At 39.3% G+C, this 22,005-nt stretch overlaps 6 protein-coding genes across 9 annotated transcripts; 1 reads left to right on the top strand and 5 right to left on the bottom strand.

Moving 5' to 3' along the window:
• Positions 394 to 3,114, bottom strand: LOC104727238 (lysosomal Pro-X carboxypeptidase-like). Its single transcript, XM_010446292.2, has 10 exons — positions 2,679 to 3,114; positions 2,413 to 2,599; positions 2,178 to 2,311; positions 1,993 to 2,105; positions 1,786 to 1,909; positions 1,517 to 1,666; positions 1,268 to 1,423; positions 1,104 to 1,183; positions 957 to 1,006; positions 394 to 730 (listed from the first exon to the last, which is right to left on the bottom strand). Exons 1-10 carry the CDS (start codon positions 3,057 to 3,059, stop codon positions 576 to 578), a joined length of 1,530 nt encoding a protein of 509 aa, XP_010444594.1. The 5' UTR covers positions 3,060 to 3,114; the 3' UTR covers positions 394 to 575.
• LOC104727236 (2-oxoglutarate dehydrogenase, mitochondrial-like) lies at positions 3,406 to 8,475 on the bottom strand. Of its 2 annotated transcripts, none has more exons than XM_010446291.2 (10): positions 8,379 to 8,475; positions 6,953 to 8,063; positions 5,802 to 6,349; positions 5,456 to 5,682; positions 5,052 to 5,384; positions 4,721 to 4,967; positions 4,517 to 4,645; positions 4,235 to 4,450; positions 4,024 to 4,147; positions 3,406 to 3,940 (listed from the first exon to the last, which is right to left on the bottom strand). In XM_010446291.2, exons 2-10 carry the CDS (start codon positions 7,968 to 7,970, stop codon positions 3,699 to 3,701), a joined length of 3,084 nt encoding a protein of 1,027 aa, XP_010444593.1. In that variant the 5' UTR covers positions 7,971 to 8,063; positions 8,379 to 8,475; the 3' UTR covers positions 3,406 to 3,698. The 2 variants fall into 2 exon arrangements, with proteins under 2 accessions (XP_010444593.1, XP_019088076.1); XM_019232531.1 differs by having other exon boundaries at positions 5,802 to 6,549; positions 7,153 to 8,063.
• LOC104727235 (E3 ubiquitin-protein ligase FANCL-like) lies at positions 8,691 to 10,775 on the top strand. Of its 3 annotated transcripts, none has more exons than XM_010446289.2 (10): positions 8,691 to 8,852; positions 8,946 to 9,016; positions 9,143 to 9,221; positions 9,309 to 9,383; positions 9,556 to 9,595; positions 9,700 to 9,757; positions 9,828 to 9,908; positions 10,030 to 10,166; positions 10,263 to 10,386; positions 10,482 to 10,775. In XM_010446289.2, exons 1-10 carry the CDS (start codon positions 8,733 to 8,735, stop codon positions 10,552 to 10,554), a joined length of 858 nt encoding a protein of 285 aa, XP_010444591.1. In that variant the 5' UTR covers positions 8,691 to 8,732; the 3' UTR covers positions 10,555 to 10,775. The 3 variants fall into 3 exon arrangements, with proteins under 3 accessions (XP_010444591.1, XP_010444590.1, XP_010444592.1); XM_010446288.2 differs by having other exon boundaries at positions 9,481 to 9,595; XM_010446290.2 differs by having other exon boundaries at positions 8,762 to 8,852; positions 9,138 to 9,221; positions 9,481 to 9,595.
• Positions 11,655 to 13,131, bottom strand: LOC104727234 (probable xyloglucan endotransglucosylase/hydrolase protein 6). Its single transcript, XM_010446286.2, has 4 exons — positions 12,868 to 13,131; positions 12,681 to 12,781; positions 12,373 to 12,569; positions 11,655 to 12,244 (listed from the first exon to the last, which is right to left on the bottom strand). The coding sequence occupies exons 1-4, from the start codon at positions 13,061 to 13,063 to the stop codon at positions 11,860 to 11,862; spliced, it is 879 nt and encodes a 292-aa protein (XP_010444588.1). The 5' UTR covers positions 13,064 to 13,131; the 3' UTR covers positions 11,655 to 11,859.
• Positions 14,256 to 16,034, bottom strand: LOC104727233 (cysteine desulfurase, mitochondrial). The gene has a single exon (XM_010446285.2). It carries the CDS (start codon positions 15,977 to 15,979, stop codon positions 14,618 to 14,620), a length of 1,362 nt encoding a protein of 453 aa, XP_010444587.1. The 5' UTR covers positions 15,980 to 16,034; the 3' UTR covers positions 14,256 to 14,617.
• LOC104727232 (LRR receptor-like serine/threonine-protein kinase HSL2) lies at positions 16,684 to 20,446 on the bottom strand. The gene is made up of 2 exons (XM_010446284.2): positions 17,345 to 20,446; positions 16,684 to 17,220 (listed from the first exon to the last, which is right to left on the bottom strand). The coding sequence occupies exons 1-2, from the start codon at positions 20,046 to 20,048 to the stop codon at positions 16,841 to 16,843; spliced, it is 3,084 nt and encodes a 1,027-aa protein (XP_010444586.1). The 5' UTR covers positions 20,049 to 20,446; the 3' UTR covers positions 16,684 to 16,840.

The raw sequence follows: 22,005 nt of genomic DNA, 5'->3' as shown, positions 1-22,005 counted from the left end.
TTTTTTTTTTTTTTTTTTTTTTTTATCTCTCTCCCTCACAACAACAAAGAAAGGTTCTGTGACAGTGCGTCGTAGAGAAGTCTAGTCTCTCTCTTTTTTTTAGGTCGACGATTTAGTCAAAAGGGGTTTTTTATTCGAGCAGTCAAACTATCAAAACGTCGGCGTTTTAAAGCCTTTTTGATAGTTTGACTGCTCGTTTTTAGCGGCCAATACCAAAATTTTCCATTTAGTTTAAAAGAAAGTGATTAATATGGTAATTAAATTTTCCAAAGAGTCGTGACTGTTGGTAATTAAATTTTAGATTTTTCTAGCGTAACCACTAATTGTCTCATACTCTGTCCTTCACTTAAAAGTTTTAAACCAGATGTCACTGAAAATTTAATATTTAAAAGATATGATTCTTTAAGAACTTCTTTACTCACTTGACAGATGTGTTGTGTGTATAGCCAGCCTACTCATAACTACTACTATTAATTTTGTCTTTCTTTTGTATCTTTTTTATTAAACCCGATGGATCGGTTAGAGAGTTTCCAGCTTCCGAATTTCGTTGGACGATGATTCTTTACATTCTTCTCCTACCAAGAACGTTTTAACAAAGAAACCTTTGCTTCTTTTTCAAGTCGATAAGTTTCAATCCATCCTTCAATCAACCCTATCTCCGCTTCTCGCTGGTCCACAAGCCATTTTGGGTCATTTGGTGTCGATGGTCGTAGATCCAAATGATGTGCACCTGAGAAAAAAAAGAAGCCATCATCAACCTTGTTTCTGATTTTGAAAGAGAACGGATGATTTGAGATAGATAGATATACCAAACTAATTCATAGCATTGATTTGAATTGTGGGTTTATGGGATTTAATGACAAGTAGACTGCTGCTATCATGATTAAACGGTCAAGCCAATGCAAATGAACGAACATACGAGTTACATGAGAGATTGTTGAGGCTTTGAGTTATACCTTCTTTCGTGACAAGAGCAACAATGGTATCCGATAAGTTCTTGAGAACACTGCATTTTTAGGAGTCAAATCAACCATTCATCCTATTACGAGATCTGTTTTGTAAAATAGGTCTCGGGTCTGAGGTAAAGGGAGTAATGTACTTACCTACCACCACTCCAAGGATCTAACAGACCATTTGAGAAAATGATGTTACTTCCAAACGACTTCAGTGTGGTCTCTATGTCCTTTTACATTAGAGAGAGAGAGAGGGTAAAGATTCAGATTATGACATAGAATGAATCTTTGAGTTTATCAAAAGAATGTCTTACATGTCCACCGAACTCTGTTGTGGCCCATTTGGGTCTTGGATTGACTCGGAATGTATCCCAGCATTCCTCTTTGTACGAAGAGTAATTGAAATCATCAGCTGGAAACATGCTGTTTTCCTGGCTGCTAGACATCGGCATTACCATCTCCGTGCACGCCTATTGTAAACAGATATTGAAAGTGCTTAACTGGTAGATTCACTGACAATTATCGGAAAAAGGAAGACAAAGAAAGGCAGTTGTTCTTCGTACCTGCCAGTTCCATCCGTCCAAACCATGAGGGTCGTCATCCAACTCGAAGCAGTCAACATTCCCAGTGTAATTGTAGTACACACTTACTCCTGCATATATACGATCTAGGATGCTAGCATCACTATTTGCACCGTCAATTTTTCTGCAGACCTATAGAAAGATAATCAAATGATGACAATCCAAATGAGTATTCTTGGATTTTCTCCTATCATATGGTTTTGGGAAAATAATATTGGAAAATCATAAAGTGTTACTTTCCGAAAATATACCTCTCTAATGGGATGTCCAGGCAAAGGCATCATGAAGTCAGCAGGATATGGATAGTCCACCATTGCCAAATAACTATAAGCAGAGTCCAGCCAGTCGGAAAGGTCATCAGTACTGTTCAACACCCTGAAGATAGAGCAACAAACCATTACAGTATTACTATTTAGTACGCTTTACAAGCGCACACTAACTCCGATTTATTTGTTTACCTACAAAAGTGGAAAGTTTTCGTCAACTGCTGAAGGCCATTCTCCTTCTGACCCTCAGCTATTATTGCATCCCATGAGTTCTTAATAGTGTTGAAGCAGCTAATACTCTCACGCTACAACAACCACAACCAATAACACAATCACGATATGAAACGAGAAAGACATAATAAAGTCAATTGACTAACCTTGAAATCATTTGATGCAATGTCATAAAATGTCTCAGGAGGAACAATATCTTCAAACTGAAGAATTGGAGCGGAGGAAGCTAAAGCTCCTATTGCAATGTGAGGATACTTAAGCCTCATCCATGCTGCTAACACTGTTGTATATCAGTAAACAACAAAAACAAAATAAATAATCTCATCCAAAAGCGTTCTCATTCCACCAACACAAAAACATTCTATATGATTCCTTACTTACTTCCACCATATGATCCACCAAACAACACAACTGGGCATGCTTCAGCAGACAAGTTGCGTTTCAAATCAGTCACAAAAACAGCAAAATCAGCAAGGGCTTGCTCAGTTGTGAGATATGATAAAGTGGTAGCGTTCTTGTAAGCTTCATCCCTGCTTCCATAAGGCATCGACTCTCCATAATACCTATGCTATACCAAAATCCCTAAAATCAGTAACGAATTGCTAATTTTGGGGAAATCAAAGAGGAGAGAAAACACAAAAACGAACCTCCGGGAAAACAAGCAAGGCACCAAACTTAGGAGCGATGTCCCAAATGAATCCAGAATTTGTAGCAAACCATTCAATATCACCTTCGTTGCCGCAGTAGAGGAAGATAGGCGCGAGCGAAGAGGCACCAAGCCAGTGATCGGAATTGATAAGATATCGTTGCTGGAATTTGGGAAGATCGGCGAAGCTGAAGTGGTCAAGCTGCTGAGAGAAGAACTTGGTCTCGTATCGGTACTCGTTTCGATCTCCCCGGAACGGCTTGATTCTGGCTCGGTTCTGGTTATTGTAGCGAGGGAAACGAGGTAAAAGCTTGAAAGAAGACGAGATAGTGATGACGTAAACGAAAGTGATGATCAGAAGCACGCAAAACTGGTTCGCCATGACTCTCTCTCTCTCTCTCTCTCTCTCTCTCTCTCTCTCTCAAGCCCCCCAAGCTTTACTGATACTTTTACACAGTAACAGTCACTAAAGGGTGGACATTAAACCGAACCAAAAAATCCCATCAAACCGACATTGAACCAAATTATCATATTAATTCAAAACGGTCTACCGAATAAACCAAACTCAATCCTACTAATTTAGTTAATCTTCTGATACCAAACCCAAACGCAAACCTAAATTTTTCAAACCGAACCAAACTGAATTTATATTCTCTTAATCTTTTGTGTTAAGATAAAGTTGGTCAATTTGGGTGTATTGTATACTAGAATCTTAACCATGGATTAGATTAGTTAAGCAGACACGAGACAGAGAGGTAGATTATTTTTCTAAAACTCTACAGTACAGAAGAAGTGAAGAACAATAATCTAAAGAAGAAGAAAAAACAAGCTCTTGCGTTTTAAACGAAACAAGTATAAACAAACTCCTTTAATGAGATCAATATCTAAATGGTTGCATTAGGGCATCAATTCTCTTGTAGCAACCATCTGTTTATTTCCAGTGGCACTTTTTGGTAACCAAAGATTCTCTCCTGTATCTTTATTTTGTTGTCTTTCTTTATACAGTCTCAAGCTGTCTTTTCTAAGGGACGACGGGGGTGATGGGTTCAGGTTGAAGGGCTTTCTTCACAAGATCAGTCTGCTCCTTAACATGAAGCTGGTAAAATCCTGTCGCTGTAGCAGCTGAAGGAAGACGACCTACATATTTTATGTCGTTGAAGTTTCCTCTTTGCAGCGCTTTCATCGCAGTGCAAAGCCTTGGTGCTATGTATTGGTATCCTCCCATGTTCATCGGCTCTTCTTGACACCACACAATCTCTGCATCTGTTAAACACAAGAACAAGTTATTCAGAGAATTCGACATTCAACCAAAACCATTAAACACAATCCTGAGTTTCAACACCTACTTGGATATCGCTTTAGTTCTCTTTGAATGAGATCATAAGGGAATGGGCAAAGCTGCTCTACCCTGCAAATGGCTACATCCTTTGTTTCAGACTTCTTTCGCTCTTCGTCAAGCTCATAGTAGACCTGATTCATCAACATTTACAAGTTTTAAATTTCAGAATGTCAAAACCTTGTTAGCAAATGAAGGAAAAACTGGGACGTTTTGTTTACCTTCCCAGAGCAGAGGACTAGACGTCTTATACCTTCTTCAAGATCAGAGTGATCACTTTGATCTTTGATCAACCGCTTAAATCGAGTTCCTTGCTTGTCGAAACCAGGATGTCCTTTTACATCATCAAATTCCGAGAGATTAGATACACACTGTTTGTGACGAAGCAAATTTTTGGGAGCCATCACTATAAGAGGCTTGCGGAAGTCCCTGTGTATCTGCAAATGGATGATATCAAGTGCGTATGTGTGTGAAGTTTAAAATACACTTCGTATTAGTTTTACCTGTCGACGCAGAACATGGAAATAGTTGGCAGGTGTCGTAACATTAACAACTTGCCAATTACATTCTTGAATCTGCTTACGAAGAGTTGGATCCATCTCAGGGATAACATAGGGATTGTCATCACTCATCTGCAGATGAAAATTAACAGATGAACACAAAAAGTAGAGACAAACTTAATGGTGAGCATTGGTTATATAATATACCTGAAGGAAACGTTCCAATCTTCCACTGGAATGCTCAGGACCCTGACCATCATAGCCATGAGGAAGTAGAACAACTAGACCGGTTTGACGGAGCCATTTGGCTTCCCCACTGCTAATGAACTGATCAAACATAACCTGTGCGCCATTAGCAAAGTCTCCAAACTGAGCTTCCCATATTACCAGAGAATTGGGATTCTCCATCGAGTAACCTAGTTCGAATCCAAGAACACCAAATTCTGAAAGAGAACTGTATACACAAGAACGTAACTGTGAGGATCATGCAATAAAAATTGAAAATTGGTGACCATATATAGAGATTCACAAAACATGCCTGTTGCTGACAGTGAACATTTCAGGGTCTTGGTTCATAGTCAGGTGATCTAAGGGGCAATATTGCTTGCCGGTTTCTTGATCATGAAGTACTGAGTGTCTATGACTGAACGTTCCTCTTTCAACATCTTGACCACTTAGCCGGACGTGGTTGCCTTCCACAACCAGTGTAGCAAAAGCAAGAGCTTCTCCTAGTCCCCAGTCAATGCCTTCTCCCGATTCAATCATTTGAGCACGTTGCTCATAAACTCTTTTCACCCCTCTGTGTGGCTTGAAGTTCTCTGGGAAAGTTGAGATTGCCTTTCCCACATTCTTCAAAATCTCTGGCTTCACTCTGCAAGAAAACAAGGAATAAAATAGACAAAAAAGTAATGACAAACTTAAATAAAATGAAAATGTTCATACCCAGTGTTTCGGACCCTAGAAATCTGCTCCGGTGACTTGAATCCAGTCCAATGACTTGCCAGCCAGTCACGTTTTTGGGGAATATAATCTTTACTTGCCCCAAATTCTTCATTTAGGATAGAACTTACTTTCTTTTGAATCTTATCAATATCTTCTTGGGTTACCTTTCCAGATTCCAAAAGCTTTTCCTGGTAGATTTGAAGCGAGGAGGGATGACTGCGTATCACCTATAAACAACAAGTAACATCCTTCAAGAAAGAGAAGAAATCCTGAAAAGACTAAAATGGAAACTGGAATTGGGAAAAAGTTATTTCCAAGAGACTGATAGATAATAAAATAGGCAGACCTTGTACATTTTTGGTTGGGTGAAGGATGGTTCGTCTATCTCGTTATGTCCAAAGCGACGGTAGCAAACTAAATCAACAACAACATCAGAATGGAATGTCTGGCGCCACTCGGCAGCAAGCTCACATGCATGCACTACTGCTTCAATGTCATCCGCATTAACATGGAAAATTGGGGCACTTAAAGCCTTTGCAACATCAGTGCAATACTGTGAAGACCTTCCTGCCCTGGGATCGGTTGTGAAAGCCACCTGATTATTCACCACAATGTGCACTGTTCCACCAGTACAGTAGTTAGGAAGTGCACTAAGATGCAGAGTTTCATATACCACACCTTGTCCGGCAAAGCTACCATCCCCATGGATCAAAATACCCATGTTCTTTGTTCTGTTCTCGTCTTTTGTGTAATATTGTTTCGCTCTGGTTTTACCCATCACAACAGGATCCACTGCTTCCAAGTGACTGGGATTTGCTACCAAAGACAAGTGGAGATGTTTGCCTCCTCTAGTTGGGCGATCATAAGATGTACCCAAGTGGTACTTCACATCACCTGTTCCAGTGTAGAGCCCAACTTCATCTACTGGCCTAGTACCCCCGCTAAACTCACTGAATATCTGACGCAGAGGTTTTCTAACAACATTACCCAAAACATTAAGTCGACCCCTGTGAGGCATACCGATAACGATGCTCTCTACCCCAAGATCTGCAGCCCTATCAAACATCTCCTTCATGCCAGGAATCAAAGACTCGNTGTCATCCGCATTAACATGGAAAATTGGGGCACTTAAAGCCTTTGCAACATCAGTGCAATACTGTGAAGACCTTCCTGCCCTGGGATCGGTTGTGAAAGCCACCTGATTATTCACCACAATGTGCACTGTTCCACCAGTACAGTAGTTAGGAAGTGCACTAAGATGCAGAGTTTCATATACCACACCTTGTCCGGCAAAGCTACCATCCCCATGAATCAAAATACCCATGTTCTTTGTTCTGTTCTCGTCTTTTGTGTAATATTGTTTCGCTCTGGTTTTACCCATCACAACAGGATCTACTGCTTCCAAGTGACTGGGATTTGCTACCAAAGACAAGTGGAGATGTTTGCCTCCTCTAGTTGGGCGATCATAAGATGTACCCAAGTGGTACTTCACATCACCTGTTCCAGTGTAGAGCCCAACTTCATCTACTGGCCTAGTACCCCCGCTAAACTCACTGAATATCTGACGCAGAGGTTTTCTAACAACATTACCCAAAACATTAAGCCGACCCCTGTGAGGCATACCGATAACTATGTTCTCTACCCCAAGATCTGCAGCCCTATCAAACATCTCCTTCATGCCAGGAATCAAAGACTCAGCACCTTCAAGTCCAAATCGTTTAGCCGTGGTCCACTTAGAAGCCAAGAAATTCTCAAACTGTGTGCTCCAGGCAAGCCTATCATAAATAACCATCCGACGCTCACTATGGTACTGACGAGGTGTTGGGGTCTCGATCTTGTCTCTCAACCAGTTACATTTTTCTCTATCAGCAATGTGCATGTACTCATACCCTATAGTCCCACAGTAAGCCTGCTCAAGCCTCGAGAGTATAGCCCTTAGTGTTTGAACGGGACGGTTCTCAGAGAGAAACCCTGACATCCTCCATACACCAAGAAAAAACTCCCGATCAAGATCAGCCTCAGTAAACCCATAAAGACCTGGCGTAAGATCCTCAGGAATATCTCTCTCCTCCAGACCCAAAGGGTCAAGCTTGGCCTTCATGTGGCCATTAACCTGGTAAGCTCTAACTAGCAACAACAAACGCATGCTTTCTTGAATGGTTTGCCCCGAGATACCAGGCGACGTAGAAGCCTGACCCACGAAATTCCTAAAGAAGTTATCCCAAGACTCATCAACACTGTCGGGATCAGCTTCCCAAGCTCTTTGTAGCTCCTCCAGATACACACTGCTAGTCCCATCTAAGAAACTATCAGTTAGCTTAGAAAGTGGGACAGGACGTGGAACAGGTGCAGCAGACTCTGCCTTTGATTTGAGTATAGTAGAGTGAAAACATCTGGTTTGAGAAGGCAAAACCCTTGTTCTAGTAGCATAAGAACACCACTGAGACTGAGACTGAGACAGTGTCCTTCTTATGGCAAGCTTAGCCACAGAGGAACCAGTTCTAAACCAAACCATAACTTTTTAAGTAATCTATGTAAAACAACAAATCATACAGCCAGCCCCAGACTCTCGAATTCTCTCAATCGTTTTTGTTTTTTTCCTCTGAACCTGTAAATAATCCATTAAACAACAAGACAATAAAATACTCAAAACAAAGAAATAAACAAGTAATTAATGGCTAAACGAGTAATATATCTCATGCAAACACCAAAGAAATTAGAAAATCTGAAATGAAAATAACATATCAATTCCACAGTCTCTCAGCGATCTGATTTGTTCAGATGATCGGGAAAAAAAAACTCCCAAATATGATCAACAAACCTTCGTTTTCAGAAATTTTTCCTCCGGGTTAAAAAAAAACTAACATGATCAACAAACAAAAATTAAGTAGGAAGATTCACGAGGAAGGAGAAGAAGACGAACCTGGATCAAAGATGAGGGCGAGACTCAGTGAAGTGGCTTCTTCTACATGACAGAGAAAGAAAGAAAGAAAGAAAGAAAGAAAGAAAAGAAAAAGAAAAAGAAAAAGAAAAAGTAGGTGCACCACCGCCTTGTTAAAAAAAATCCATGTTTGGCTACAAGGACAAGTCTATACCTAATCCGAATAAGAAAGATATTATTAATAGAGAAGAAGAGAAGTGAATGGGCCCTTAATAAGATTCATTCTATCTATTGGGCCTATTGGCCCATATCGCAGCACTCGAATTCATCACAGAAAACACCCACTAACTCCAAAAGTTTCCAGAGGTTGAAGATGTGATCTGAGTGGAGTAGATAATGAAGATGAATGCTTCTTCTTCTGGTAACAATTTATCTGAGGAATGTATAGGAGGAGGACGTGCAAGATGTGAGGAATTAGCCAAATCGTCGTCGTTTTACCGCATTGTTTACACGGAGGTTAGTTTAATGATCTCTATCCATCTTTATTCTTTCTTCTTCTTCAACAATATTCAATTTTGGTTGATGGAACGAATCGGGTTTTTGTGTTAGATTGAGGAAATTGGATGGGAACCGCTAAGAAGATTAGGTGGAGATTTAACGTTTTTCAGCTTTCACATTCTGTAAGCTCCAGAACATTTCTTTTTTAGGGTTTTAATGGCTACTGTCTAGAATTGTTCAATCTTCGTGTGACTTGTTTAAGCTTTGTGTTCTGAGCATTATCATCTTGTATTGTTATGTAAGTACAGAGATAACAAGGGAAGGGCACACATTTTAGAAATCCAACTGGGTAGAGACTATCCTAAATCTCCACCTTCTGTTTCCGCGGTTCGTTTTGTGTGTTTTTTTCTTATGTTTTTTACACTCTCCCTAGTAGTTTACGGAATTGCTCGGTTAACTTTTGCTTGACGCCAGGATGTGCCTTATATGTTTACTTTAGAATGGTCAACAAGGTCAAGATTGAAGGATGTGATGCACCAATTCCAAAAGGTAGCTAGCTTTTTAAGACTTCGCTACATTTCTCTCTCTTTTTTTTTTAACCCATTTAACCGAGCAAAATGCATAAATCAGAATTTTCTGCTAACAGCATTTGGACAATCTTCAAGAATTTTGGTCTGTCTTGGATGATATTGACAAGTCTTTCTGTGTTGTTGATGCTAAGCAACCATCTCGTGCTTCTTCTGTCCGTCGGATTCATGCTGGTATTACACCTTCAACACTCTTTTTTTTTTTCTCTAATCACTTTTAGTTCTGTGTTATAACATTTCAAATTTTATCTATTTTTTACTTGGTTCATTCTTCTCAGGGAATGACTGCATCATCCTTGTTCATATCGACTTCAACGACCCTAAATCCCTACCAGAGTATGTTTCTAAACACACACTGACAGTAACCTACTTGTCGACATTTTCTAACAGTGAATTGCTTAGACAGGTGCCGGTTTATTGGCCCTTTGCCTCCAGCTATGCATATGAACAACTTACATAAGTTATGGAGAAGAAATAGCAAAAAATGGTAAACATCTTTTGTCTCTTCTCTCCCAGTTTAAAATCTCTTTCGAGTATTGGCTGAATTAGAAAAGTAAGCTTTATTGATTGTGTGAAAGCAGGAATCACGATTAATTGTAATCACACAGGTCAAAGGAAATATCATTTCGTGAGAACCTCGAATGTATTCTAGGTACTGAGCTTCCAAAGCCCCCAGGTCTCCGAGAGGAGGATGATCATCAGCCAATTGAATGTGGAATCTGCTATGCGCAGTTTCTACCCACAGGTGATTTGTCAAACCGAATAAATATTTGATTCTTCATAGTTCAGATTAAAAATTTGCTCTGATGGTTCACTAACTTCTCATTTACTTTAAACTAAGATGAGGAGCTCGGAGCTAGAAGTGGGACGCCAACAGACTACACATGCGAAAACATCAGTTGTAATAAGTCTTTCCATAGCCTTTGCCTCACAGACTGGTTAAGATCTATCACAACAACAAGACAGTAAGTAGAAACTCTAATCACTTTCTTTATCTCACATAGCAAAACACACACACAAGCCTTATACTCAAGCTCAAGTGTGATCTAATTTCTTGCAGGTCTTTTGATGTTCTGTTTGGGAACTGCCCTTACTGTTCAGACCCAGTCGCAGTCAAGATCAACAACAAATAGAGTAGAGAAACCATCAAAATTAGGCAGCTGATTCTGAATGTTCTAGTGAAACGTGACACAAAGAGGAAGAGTTAGTACAGTAGTGATGAGTAGTAGTAGTGGACTAGTGAGGACAAAACTCCCTTTTTTACTATTTTTCTTCTGTACGTTTAAGATAGAACTCAAGTAGCTTTCAAATAAGAAATGTGAATGTACCTTCTTTTTTCCTTCTGGCCACTCAATTCCAAAGGCTGTTCTATCAATCACCATCAATGTGGAGTTCCAAGCAATAACTCTTTTACTTAAAGTAATTTCGAAGAAAAAAGAGGACTTGAATGCTATTATTTGCCTTTTTCTCCACGGCTGCATCCTTATTCTCCAGCTGTACTAGTACTGTCGGTGGCTTAATCAATCTATGTTTAAGAACTAATATAATCTAAACAAATTAAATTACTCTATGTACTAAACCAATCAAACAAACCAAGATTAAGTGGTTCAGTCTTAGAGAAGTTTCATATAGAGATGAAAGTATGAAGGTGAATTTTTGATTACTTACTGGGTACATGTAGTAAAGAGATAAAGCTCACACCACTCTCGACAGTATGCTAGTAATGCTACTCTTTCCTTCACGGTTTATATAATTCTTTGCTTTTTTTTTCTTCTTATAAATAAGTAATGTCAGTCTTATACTACTAGCTATATAGAATTGTAAATCTTATCAATCATCTTAGAAATATCTCTGATTAGTGTGCATTCAACAAGAACTTTTGGAAGATGAAGGGCCAGAAAAATTTAGATATTACATCCAATCCCAATAAATTTAAGTTTGTTTTCTTGGCAACATATCTTAATGAGTTTTACATTATTTCAACAAGTTCTGAACTTGATAAGACATTTTCTTACTACTGTTAAATGCAAATCTGACGCCTTTGCTGGAAATGGGACCATATAGCCTAAACCAATAATATATCTGACTTCCTGCAACAAATCCTTGTAAAACACATCTATATAGCTTTTGAATTCTTTCATTATATAAAAAGTGTCAGCTTATTAAATATGTTTGTAATTTGTAACGCTAAAGAACAAACATTATGCAATACATTTATATTATCATTTTAACATTTTGTTCGCAAAAATCCATGTTTATTATAAATTTTCAACCACAAAATAACCATTATACATCTATACACATGGCGCACTAATTAAGTACGTCTGCACAATTGCATAAAAGGACAATACAATCCACATTTTTCCCACAGTTTTTATAGAAAAATTCTCGTACAAGACGAAACATGATCATTGTAAAGCGTACGTATGGTATTATTTTCAAGCACGACACTCGGGTGGTGGGACTGGAAACCTAGACCGGTCGGTACAATAATCATAAACCATATGGTTTACTCTAACCCATCGGTAACGGCGAGCTTCGACGGCGTTAAGCGACTGATAAGCATAACCTTCCCACCAATTGTGAGGGTTCGATGGACAAGAGGTTGGTCCAGGAACAGGACAACCTTCGATGTCAAAATCTTTGTAATAAGCGTAGAAGGGAGCTTTTTTCCAATCAATCTTCTCTAATCCACCACGTGTCGCCCAATCATCGGCTTCCCATAATGTTGAGTAAACTCCCATAGGTTGTGATGTTGGGTAAGCTATGTTCTTGGCTTCGTTGTTTTTGTATTCTCTTATTGGCACATCGTCTACGTAAAAACTGATTAACCAAAATACATAAACCGAACGTTAAATTAAGTTTTTCTCCAAAAAGTAAAATGGTAAAAAATTTGGAAACAGTAAATGTTGATTCTATTCGAAAGTTGTACGTATAAGAGAGAAACTTACACAATGTGTTTGTGTGACCATAAGATAGTGTAAGTGTGGAAATCCAAAGCCGGGTCGAACCAAAGATTAACTCTTTGTTCTCTATCTCCTTTACCATGAGCAAATATGTTTGTTTGCACTGAGTAAGGTTGACCACTTCGGTTTCCCAAGAACTCGAAATCTAGCTCATCTCTCACCGTGTTCGTATCGGAGTTCATCTATAGATATACATATGAATGAATAGTAACCGTTAATGTTTCAAGAAACAACCATTTGGTAGTGAATGTGTAAACTTTTTCAAAACTAGTGGAGTAAAATGATAGACTCACGTAGAAGGCGGTGACCGTACCGGCAGAGTCTCCGGGAATAAGTTTGATCTTCATGCTCACTCGTCCGAATAGATACTTTCTTTTGGAAGCAAATCCACATCCTTTAAAAGACAAATACGAACATTTGAGGGTATGTTATAACTTACAACATAAAGCCTACTGTTATGTGATATTTATGTGTGTGTACCTGTGCTCTGGTCAAGGACAAGCTGGATAGCTTTTCCACCGTCCATTTGGCGGATGTGAGATTCCGACCATGCGGCTTTGAAATCCTCGGCGAATGTCGTGGGCCGAGCAGAACTACGGATGAACATCACCGCAAAGAGAGTAAGAATGCAAAGAACATAAGTATCGAGAAAAGAAGGGAAATATATCTTAGCCATGGGACTTGTATTTAAAAACAATGTCTATATTTTTTTTACTTGTGAGTTTGTTTTTAAAGTGAGTAGAGAGTGATAAGTGTGCATGTATGTATTTATACACACAAATTCATTTTTGTTGCCAAACCTTATCATTGCCAACGGGCTTTGGGGTTTTAAGACGCTGACGTGGACGGTGTCATCTTAACACAAAGAGACATGGTTTAGCTTTTCCACACAGCTAACTGCAAGCCCTCTCTTGGCCTACTCATTTATAATCATCTAGTATTAACTTTAATTCTAAAATTGACCTAAAATTTGATGCCATTGAAAATGCAAGGATGAGAATGGTTATCGTCTTATATTCATATGGCAAACTAAAATAATTAATCAGCCTTAAATTGTGGTTCCTTTTGATAAACCTTATGAGGTTTCTACTCGTTTAACTATACTACAGCTACTATACTATACACCATTTGACACGCCTAATTTATAAGGGTATGAATCATCATTTGATCACCTTCTTTACAAATTAGCTAAAATATTGAATATAAAGCTTGCAATTACCAAACATTAGTTAAATGTTTCTCTTCTTTCTTTCTTTTTTACATATAAATATTTAATTAGAAGAAGAAAAAACAACACGGAGAAATGTTAAGGAAGAGAAGGTATATAAACGTGTGGTTTATAAACGTGAAGGGATGTAACGTCTCAATCGAAGGATGGTTGTGGTATACAACATAACCTATGGTTCTAATTATTTTGGCATAGAGAATTTATAAGTTGAGGTTTTGTATCCATTGGATGCTTCCCATGGGCCACCTACGACCTACTATAATACTTGTTTGTTTCTATCCAAATTTCAGAAAAGAAATAAGAATATAAAAATTTATTACATAATTCGGATCATTACATATTTTGAGTTTGTAGCAAAGGTCGACTCGAGCGTACGTGGATCCGGAAAATTTTAAAAAACTTTTGTGTACCAAATCACATGGGATAATTATGGTCTACTTCGACTTTACATCAAGGTAAGAACATTAATAGTACAGGTCCTTATAGACGTGATGCTTTAAACCTAAAAAAATTCAACAATACATTTGCTGTCCTCTTAATGTCAATTTTAATTTCATGTTTTGTTTTTCAATCATCATAAACTCAGTGACTCGCCGACATTGAAGAGGTGAAAACATTCATCATTTTGAGTGAAAGAAAAAAAACAGAAAATAGTAATTTTGAACGAAAATTACAGCAACGAGAGAAAAAAACAAACAAAAAACCTTGTGTATTACCTTAGTACGGGTAATAAGCTATTAAGGTTCAGAACACCTACAATTTAATCGTCCACAAAGGATCACAAACCAGAAAATAAGTTGTGTTCCTGCTCTGCTTTATTACAAAACCACACAAGAAACTATCACTTCGAATCTCTCTAGAAAACATTACAGATAACTTACCAACATAGCATAGTAAGAACTCAGGATCAGATCATCGTCCATACTCGCATCTCAGCATGGCTCATCCCCGGTTGCGCACAGACCGGCGTTTCCCCCCACGGTTTGAGTGGAAACTGTGGAATCAGTGTTGAGACCATTGAATGTTCTTGATATCGATACCTTCTTTAACCATTTCATAAAGCGGGCTCATTTCCCTCAACTTCACAACTTGTTTAACCGTAAGTTCGACAGCTTTATCGATCTCTTCCTTGGTGGTAAACCTACCAATCCCAAACCTAATCGAAGTGTGAGCCATGTCCTCATCCACACCCAGAGCTCTCAACACATACGAAGGCTCCAAACTCGCACTAGTACAAGCACTTCCACTAGACACTGCAACTTCCTTCAACCCCATCAACAGACTCTCTCCTTCAACGTAAGCAAAAGACAAATTCAGATTCCCTGAATATCGACTCTCCATTGAACCATTCACCACAACACCATCAAGCTTCTCTCTAATCCCATTGAGCAACCTCTCCTGCAACCCTTTAATCCACTTCTCATCATACTCCATCTCCTTCATGGCCAAATCACAAGCAGCTCCAAACCCAAGGATTTGCTGCGTAGCCGCAGTACCACTACGCAAACCCCTCTCCTGACCTCCACCATTCATCAGTGGCTCAAGCCTGATTCTCGGCCTCCTTCTCACAAACAAAGCACCAACACCTTTTGGTCCATAGATCTTGTGAGCACTCATTGACATCAATCCAATATTCCACTTCTTAACATCAACAGGTATCTTCCCAATAGCTTGAGCAGCATCAGTATGAAACGGAACATTGTGCTCTTTGCAAATTTGACCAATCTCCTCCATAGGCTGAACCACACCAATCTCATTGTTCACAGCCATAATAGAAACTAGCCCTGTGTCTGGCCTAATAGCTTCTCTCAACATCTCTAAATCGACTAATCCATCAGTTTTCACAGGTAAGTAAGTTACCTCAAAACCTTCTTGCTGCAAATGCCTACAAGAATCAAGGACACACTTGTGCTCAGTCTGAGTAGTTATAACGTGCTTCTTCGTGTCCTTGTAAAAGTGCATCACTCCTTTAACGGCGGTGTTGTTCGCCTCCGTTGCGCCGGACATGAAAATGATCTCCTTGGGTGAAGCTCCGATCAGTTTCGCGACCTGGATTCGTGCGACTTCGACGGCGTTCTCAGCTTCCCAACCGTAGAGATGCGTACGCGAGTGAGGATTCCCGTACTCATTGATACCAGAATCATTCATCGCATCGAACACCCTAGGATCAATCGGAGTCGTCGCTTGCATATCTAGATAAAGAGGCCTACCTGAAATTCGAACTCCTTTCATCATAATCGATTCATCCTCGTAATCGGTAGCAGCAGCTGCGGCGGCGGTCGATAGGTTGTGACGCCGGAAAACAACGCCGTGCGGTTTGGTTAGAGTTCGGCGGATTGTGGAAGAAATAACCTTAGACGCCATAGATTCTTAACCTCGGCTCGCGTTCTTACGATTTTTCTATGGTTGAGTGGATTGATTCTCTNTCTCCTGCAACCCTTTAATCCACTTCTCATCATACTCCATCTCCTTCATGGCCAAATCACAAGCAGCCNAAGAAGAAGAAGCGAAAGGTGAAGACGATAGCGTCACTGGCGGTTTCGTGACGGAGGAAACGTGGTCGTCTCTCAAACCCTAAACTGGAGACGGTGAAAGTAACAAAGTCTATGAGAAACAGGCCTGCTAATATATAATGGGCCTTTAGTTTGGCCCAATACTTTTTTCTTTTATCGACGAGGCTCTTTGTATATCAGCATCATTCACATAACACAAACACATTAATTGGAAGACAAAAAGAGCTAATGTCAAGAGAAAAAATAGAACCCCACTTATATAGTGTGTCACTACATCTTTTTCAGTCAAGACTTGAGCATCTAACCATTCCTGCACATTATCTCTGATTTTGATAACTGTTGCAGGAGCACTAAATCTTTTTCCTTCAATGCTACCAAGATTTCGGTTTTTCCATAGTTGCCACAGGATCCACGGATAAGCTTTCCTAATCTCCAGAGGCACTTTGATGTTCTTACTCACAAGCACCAAGTAATTCAGGTTCTGGAAAATAGATTGTGAGTCGAAACCATTTTCTGGGATAGGAAAATTGTAAAGGCGGCTTTGAAGTATCCTTGTAATATATAAAGCTCTCTGTCATTAAATTCTTTTGAGGCACGAAACATACAAATATTTCATTAGTTTTCTAAAAGCCCAAACGTAAGTAACATTAGACAAGCCTATTAATAAAAAGCCTATGACTAAAATTAGACAGTAAAAAACGACACCGTATCATCACTCGAGTGATTTCTTCTCTTTAAGCAACTCTACTACTTTCCTCATGGTCGGCCTGTTCATCGGAAACGACGATGTACAAAGCAATGCAACGTCGAGAACTTTCTCTATCTCTTCATATTCTCTCATCGAAAGTTTCATCTTTGGATCCACAAGCTTGCCAAGATTTCGATAATTTCTAGTTGGTGAATCTTGATTCATGGCTCCATCTTCCGGTGACGGAAAAGAACACAAAGCTGCTTCCATTGCAAACTTAACAATGTCCTTATTCTCACCAAAACACGAATCGTTCGGTCTTTTTCCTGTAATCAATTCGAGCAAAACCACCCCGAAGCTATAAACATCACTCTTTTCGTCCACTTTTGACGTATAACCATATTCTGTAAACAGAACAACAACACAAGTTTCAAATAATGTTACTAAAAAAAGTGCTTCAGAGTTTTGGGTACTTTGGTATATCTAATTCATGAATAGTAATAGAGTCTATAGATATAGAATTGTTACCAGGAGCAATGTAGCCGTAGGTTCCAGCAACACAAGACATGGTAGAAACATCGGAGACACCATCATTGTCTTTTCTCTTTAACGGTTTAGCTAAACCGAAATCAGCAACACGTGGCTTCATCTCATGGTCCAACAATATGTTATTGCTTTTAACGTCACGGTGAACAATCGGTGGAACAGAGTCATGATGTAGATAAGCAAGTCCTTGAGCAGCACCTACCGCTATCGAAAATCGTGTCGTCCAGTCGAGTGAAGAAACGGCACGATGTTCTTTCTCCGAATGCAATTCTTTCTCCGAATGCAAAACGTCACCCAAGCTTCCGTTTTCCATGAACTCGTACACCAAAAACCGAAACTCATCGCCGTTACAGCACATAAGAAGCTTCACGATGTTTCCGTGTCTGACCCGACCCAGTGTCTCTACTTCGGATCTGAATACGGATTCAGATTCCGGTTTCTGGCCCGGTCCTCCCCAGAGTTTCTTCACCGCGAGCGTTTGCCCTGTCTTGAGTTTCACTTTGTAAACCAAACCCGAACCGCCCGACCCGATTATGTTCTCTTCCGTTAATTGCGGGTATATGTCTTCCTCCGTGAACCCGACCCGCTGGAAAATGATTACCTTATTAATCGGTTTCGGTTTTCTCTTGAATAACGGTTTGGTTTTGATGAATAGCCAAACCAAAGCTCCGGTTAGTACAAGGATGCAGAGGATTGAGATCGCGAGGATGTACCGAGTTTCCGGTTTAGATCGGCAAGGTCGAATCGGATCTAAATTCGGGCCACATAGATTCGGGTTACCCAATAAACCGGATCGAAAAACGTCTTGCTGAAACCCAAAAGGGATCTTACCGTAGAGTTTGTTATCGGAGACGTTGAATTGATTAAGCTTCAGTTTCAACAGCTCCGACGGAATCTCACCGGTGAGTTGGTTATTAGAGAGATCCAGGTAATTCAAAACCGGTAAATCACCGAGTTCCGGTGGTATTCCGCCGCGTAAACGGTTGTTCGAGAGATTCAACTCGGTTAACTGGGTGCACGAACTCACCGAACTCGGAATCTCACCGTCGAGCATGTTCTCCTGCATCTCCAGTCTCTCTAGCTTCTTCAATTTGTTGATGCATTTCGGAAGAGATCCTGAGAAACGGTTGCGGCTAAGATCGACGACTCTGAGATCTCCGAGATCACAGATACTGGAAGGAATCGCACCGGAGAAATCGTTACCGGAGATCGCAAGCTGAGATAGATGACGAGCATTGGATATCGAAGGAGGAATCGAGCCTTGTAACCGATTGTTGTTGGCTAGCTCGAGACGAGTAAGAGGAAGCTCCCAAAACCTAACCGGAACTTCGCCGGAGAGTTTGTTATCCGCCATACGGATGTAATTAAGCGAACCACAACCGCCGTAAGATTCCGGAATTTCGCCGCTCAATTGATTGTTGAAAGTGATGATACTTTGAAGTTTTCTTTTGTGGCAGAGATACTGCGGCAATTCGCCGGAGAATCTGTTCGTGGAGACATCGAATTCAGATATACCAGAGAATTTTCCGAGATTCCTAGGTAACGTCCCCGTGAAGCTGTTGTTGAAGATCTTAAACTCGACGAGATTAGGATTCAGAGCCACGAGATCTGGCAATTCTCCGGTGAAGAAGTTATCGTTGAGATTGAACGAGATAAGTTGCAGAGCAGCGATTTTTTCCGACAATTCACCGGTGAGATTGTTCTGAGAGACATCCAAATTCCTCAATTCGGTTAAATTCTCGATACTCTCCGGTAATTTTCCAGATAATCGGTTATCAAATAGCTCAATTTGATAAACCGATTTGAGTCTACCGATACTCTCAGGTATTTCTCCGGTGAGAGCATTCATAGCTAAATCGAGATTCTCTAGCAACGCCAGGTTCATGATCGAACGAGGGATTTCTCCTACGAGGTTCGATTTAGTTAACAGTAGCTCACTCAGCTTCGTCAAGTTCCCGAAGATGGATGGGATCGGACTAGGCTCGAAACTGATGTAAGCGAGATCAAGACGAGTCAACCCAGTCAGATTAGCCAAAAACGCCGGAACGATTCCGCCGAGCGGGTTGCCGTTAAGGTTCAGAACTTGGAGAGAAGTTAATCTCCCGTAGCTCTGAGGAATCTCGCCGGTGAAGAGATTCGATTCCAATTCGAGAACGCGTAGATTACGAAACTCCGGCGAGAATTCAGGTAATTTACCGGAGAAGTTGTTAAGGTTGAGGATCAAAACCTGAACTTTAGAACAGAGCGAGAGAGGAGCTGAATCGATCGTGCCGTTGAGATTGTTTTGAGAAAGATTGATGTTGATGAGTGTACGTATACGACAGAACCCGTAAGGAAACCATCCGAAGATATTATAGCCGGAGAGATCGATGGCAGTGACGGTGCTACCGTTTCTGATGTTGTCGTCGCATGTGATTCCCGTCCAGTTACACGGATTACGGTTATCTCCGGTTATGATCCAATCTTGTAAATTTCCATCCGGGTCAAGAAGTCGGGTCTTTTTAACCCGGCTCAGAATCTCAGCATCTCCGTTGGAAGAAACTTGGAGGAAACAAGAAAGAATAAGAAGTAGAGAGAGGAACAAGGAGAGAGAAGTAGTAGTAGTAGTAGTAGTAGTGGTCATCATCGTGTTGGGAAGATGATGATGAAACACGATGAAGGTGAATAAGGAATGTTGTTTGTTCATAGGAATCGTGATTAAAGAAGAAGAAGAAGAAAAAAAAGGTAAGTGACGTTTAAAAGAGATGGTTATATAAAGATGAACGGATTTGCAGGTTTTTTCCAATGAGACTTTCGCTCGTTTTGGTTGCTTTTCTTGATTCACATGGGAAGTACCAAAGTAGGTTTAGTGTGAGTGACAGTTTTTTCTTGAAGTGTTTGTGGAGTCTTAAAAGATATAATTAGTTGAAAAGGAATCTAGAAAACTTTTGTTAGTGACTTGGTGTTCACTCTTTGAAAACCCCAACATTATCTACATTTTTTTTTTCTTCTAGTTGGATGGAATTGGATGAACCTAATAATTAATGTATGGTGTAAAATAGACTAGTTTTAGAAAGAACATCTCAGCATACGTCTAATACAAAAATGGTTATTACTTGCTTAATGGGAATTGAAAAGTTTTGTCATTGTTTTTAAGACATTTTTGGTTATTAGAAATATAAAACGGTCCGAGTGTGAAGAAAGTAAAATGCGAGCAAAGCGTGGGTTAAAATGTCCAAATCTCTTGAGGTTTACAATTACAGACAATCCATGAATTTTGAATGGGAAGCGAGTTTGAAACAAATACAATTAGTGAAATGCGGAGTAAAACCCGAAAACATGAATATGGAGTGGTAAGTTATAATAACAAGAAAACGTATTAGCGTAAACGTATTATATAACGTTTCATCCTTTTTCCCACTAATGATGTGTGCGTGTGTGAGCTTTCATAATCATAGTTGCATTCTACTAGATTATGTACATTTGTAGGCTTTCTATTGGTTGTTTAAGCTTAGAAATGCGTTTACATAACAAAATTATTATGTTTGACTTCAATGTCTTTTGATGTGTTTGATGAATCCAAGGTCAGAGTTTTTTTTATGTTTCACCCTTAATTTTTTATTTTGGAAAGCAATTTTTTTTATTTAAAAAAAGGTATATACTTTGAAAATGCGAATTTGTTTGTAAAAATATATGTGGGAACAAATGTAAAATATTACTAATTCTTTTCGAATTCGATCGATATGCTACAAGATTGTACAAAGTTACTAAATAAACAGGTTATAACTAGCATTTCAGTAAATAAATCATACCAAAAATAGGTTCTTCTACGACCAAAACATATTTATTATCAAGAAATTTTTTTTTATTAAGCCTGAAGTTATGTTGTTGATGGTTAATCGAACAACAGTTAGTCAGTAACAGTAGCTTTGACTAGGAAGGAGGATGGTAACTGGTAAAGTGTCTGTGTCTCTCAAGTGGATGCATTTACAAACAGAGAATGTTAGGTAATGCCGCCTTTTTCAGTCTTCAGTTAGGCGCAGTTAATGTCTAATCTTAAACTTTAGAAATAATTTAACAGTGCAATGAGACTTTTTTACCCTCTCGCAAATTTAGTTTTATGTTCAATGTTTTTTGTTCTTGTTTTAGCCATCTTCTAGAAGGCAATGACAAATTTGTCATAAAACGCTAACTTCGAAACACTATAACCACATTCACGTACGGCTCATCAGAATTTGAGGCTTCTCTACTTAATTAGCATAATAGCATTCAATTGTTTTGTTTTGCTTTGGAATATGCAATCGCCGGAAGACACTCTACGTCGCCGTGAAGACTCTTCTGTCTGAGTAAATTGTACTTTTAGTCAACATTTAGCTTTCCCAAAACATCTCCTAATTTTGCTTACTTCAAAAGAAATTCATTTTTTAGTCACTATTAGAGTAGTACATTATCCACGCTAAATTTTTTTATATATATAAACACTGGTACGTTCCTTAACAATAAAAGTAATTAACAAAGACTAAATACATTGAATTTATCGAAAAAAATGGATGAGAAAATATAATAATGTATGTTTGTGGTTTTTCAATTAAAAGCACATAACTTTAGAAGGTTGTTGAACAGCTCTTCTGTTTTTTTTTTTTTTTTTTTTTTTTTTTCTTTTT

This window comes from Camelina sativa, chromosome 11, assembly GCF_000633955.1.
Source record: "Camelina sativa cultivar DH55 chromosome 11, Cs, whole genome shotgun sequence".
NCBI classification, from domain to species: Eukaryota; Viridiplantae; Streptophyta; class Magnoliopsida; order Brassicales; family Brassicaceae; genus Camelina; species Camelina sativa.
The sequence above is the reverse complement of the archived record's forward strand: the minus strand, read 5'-3'. Positions and strand labels throughout refer to the sequence as shown.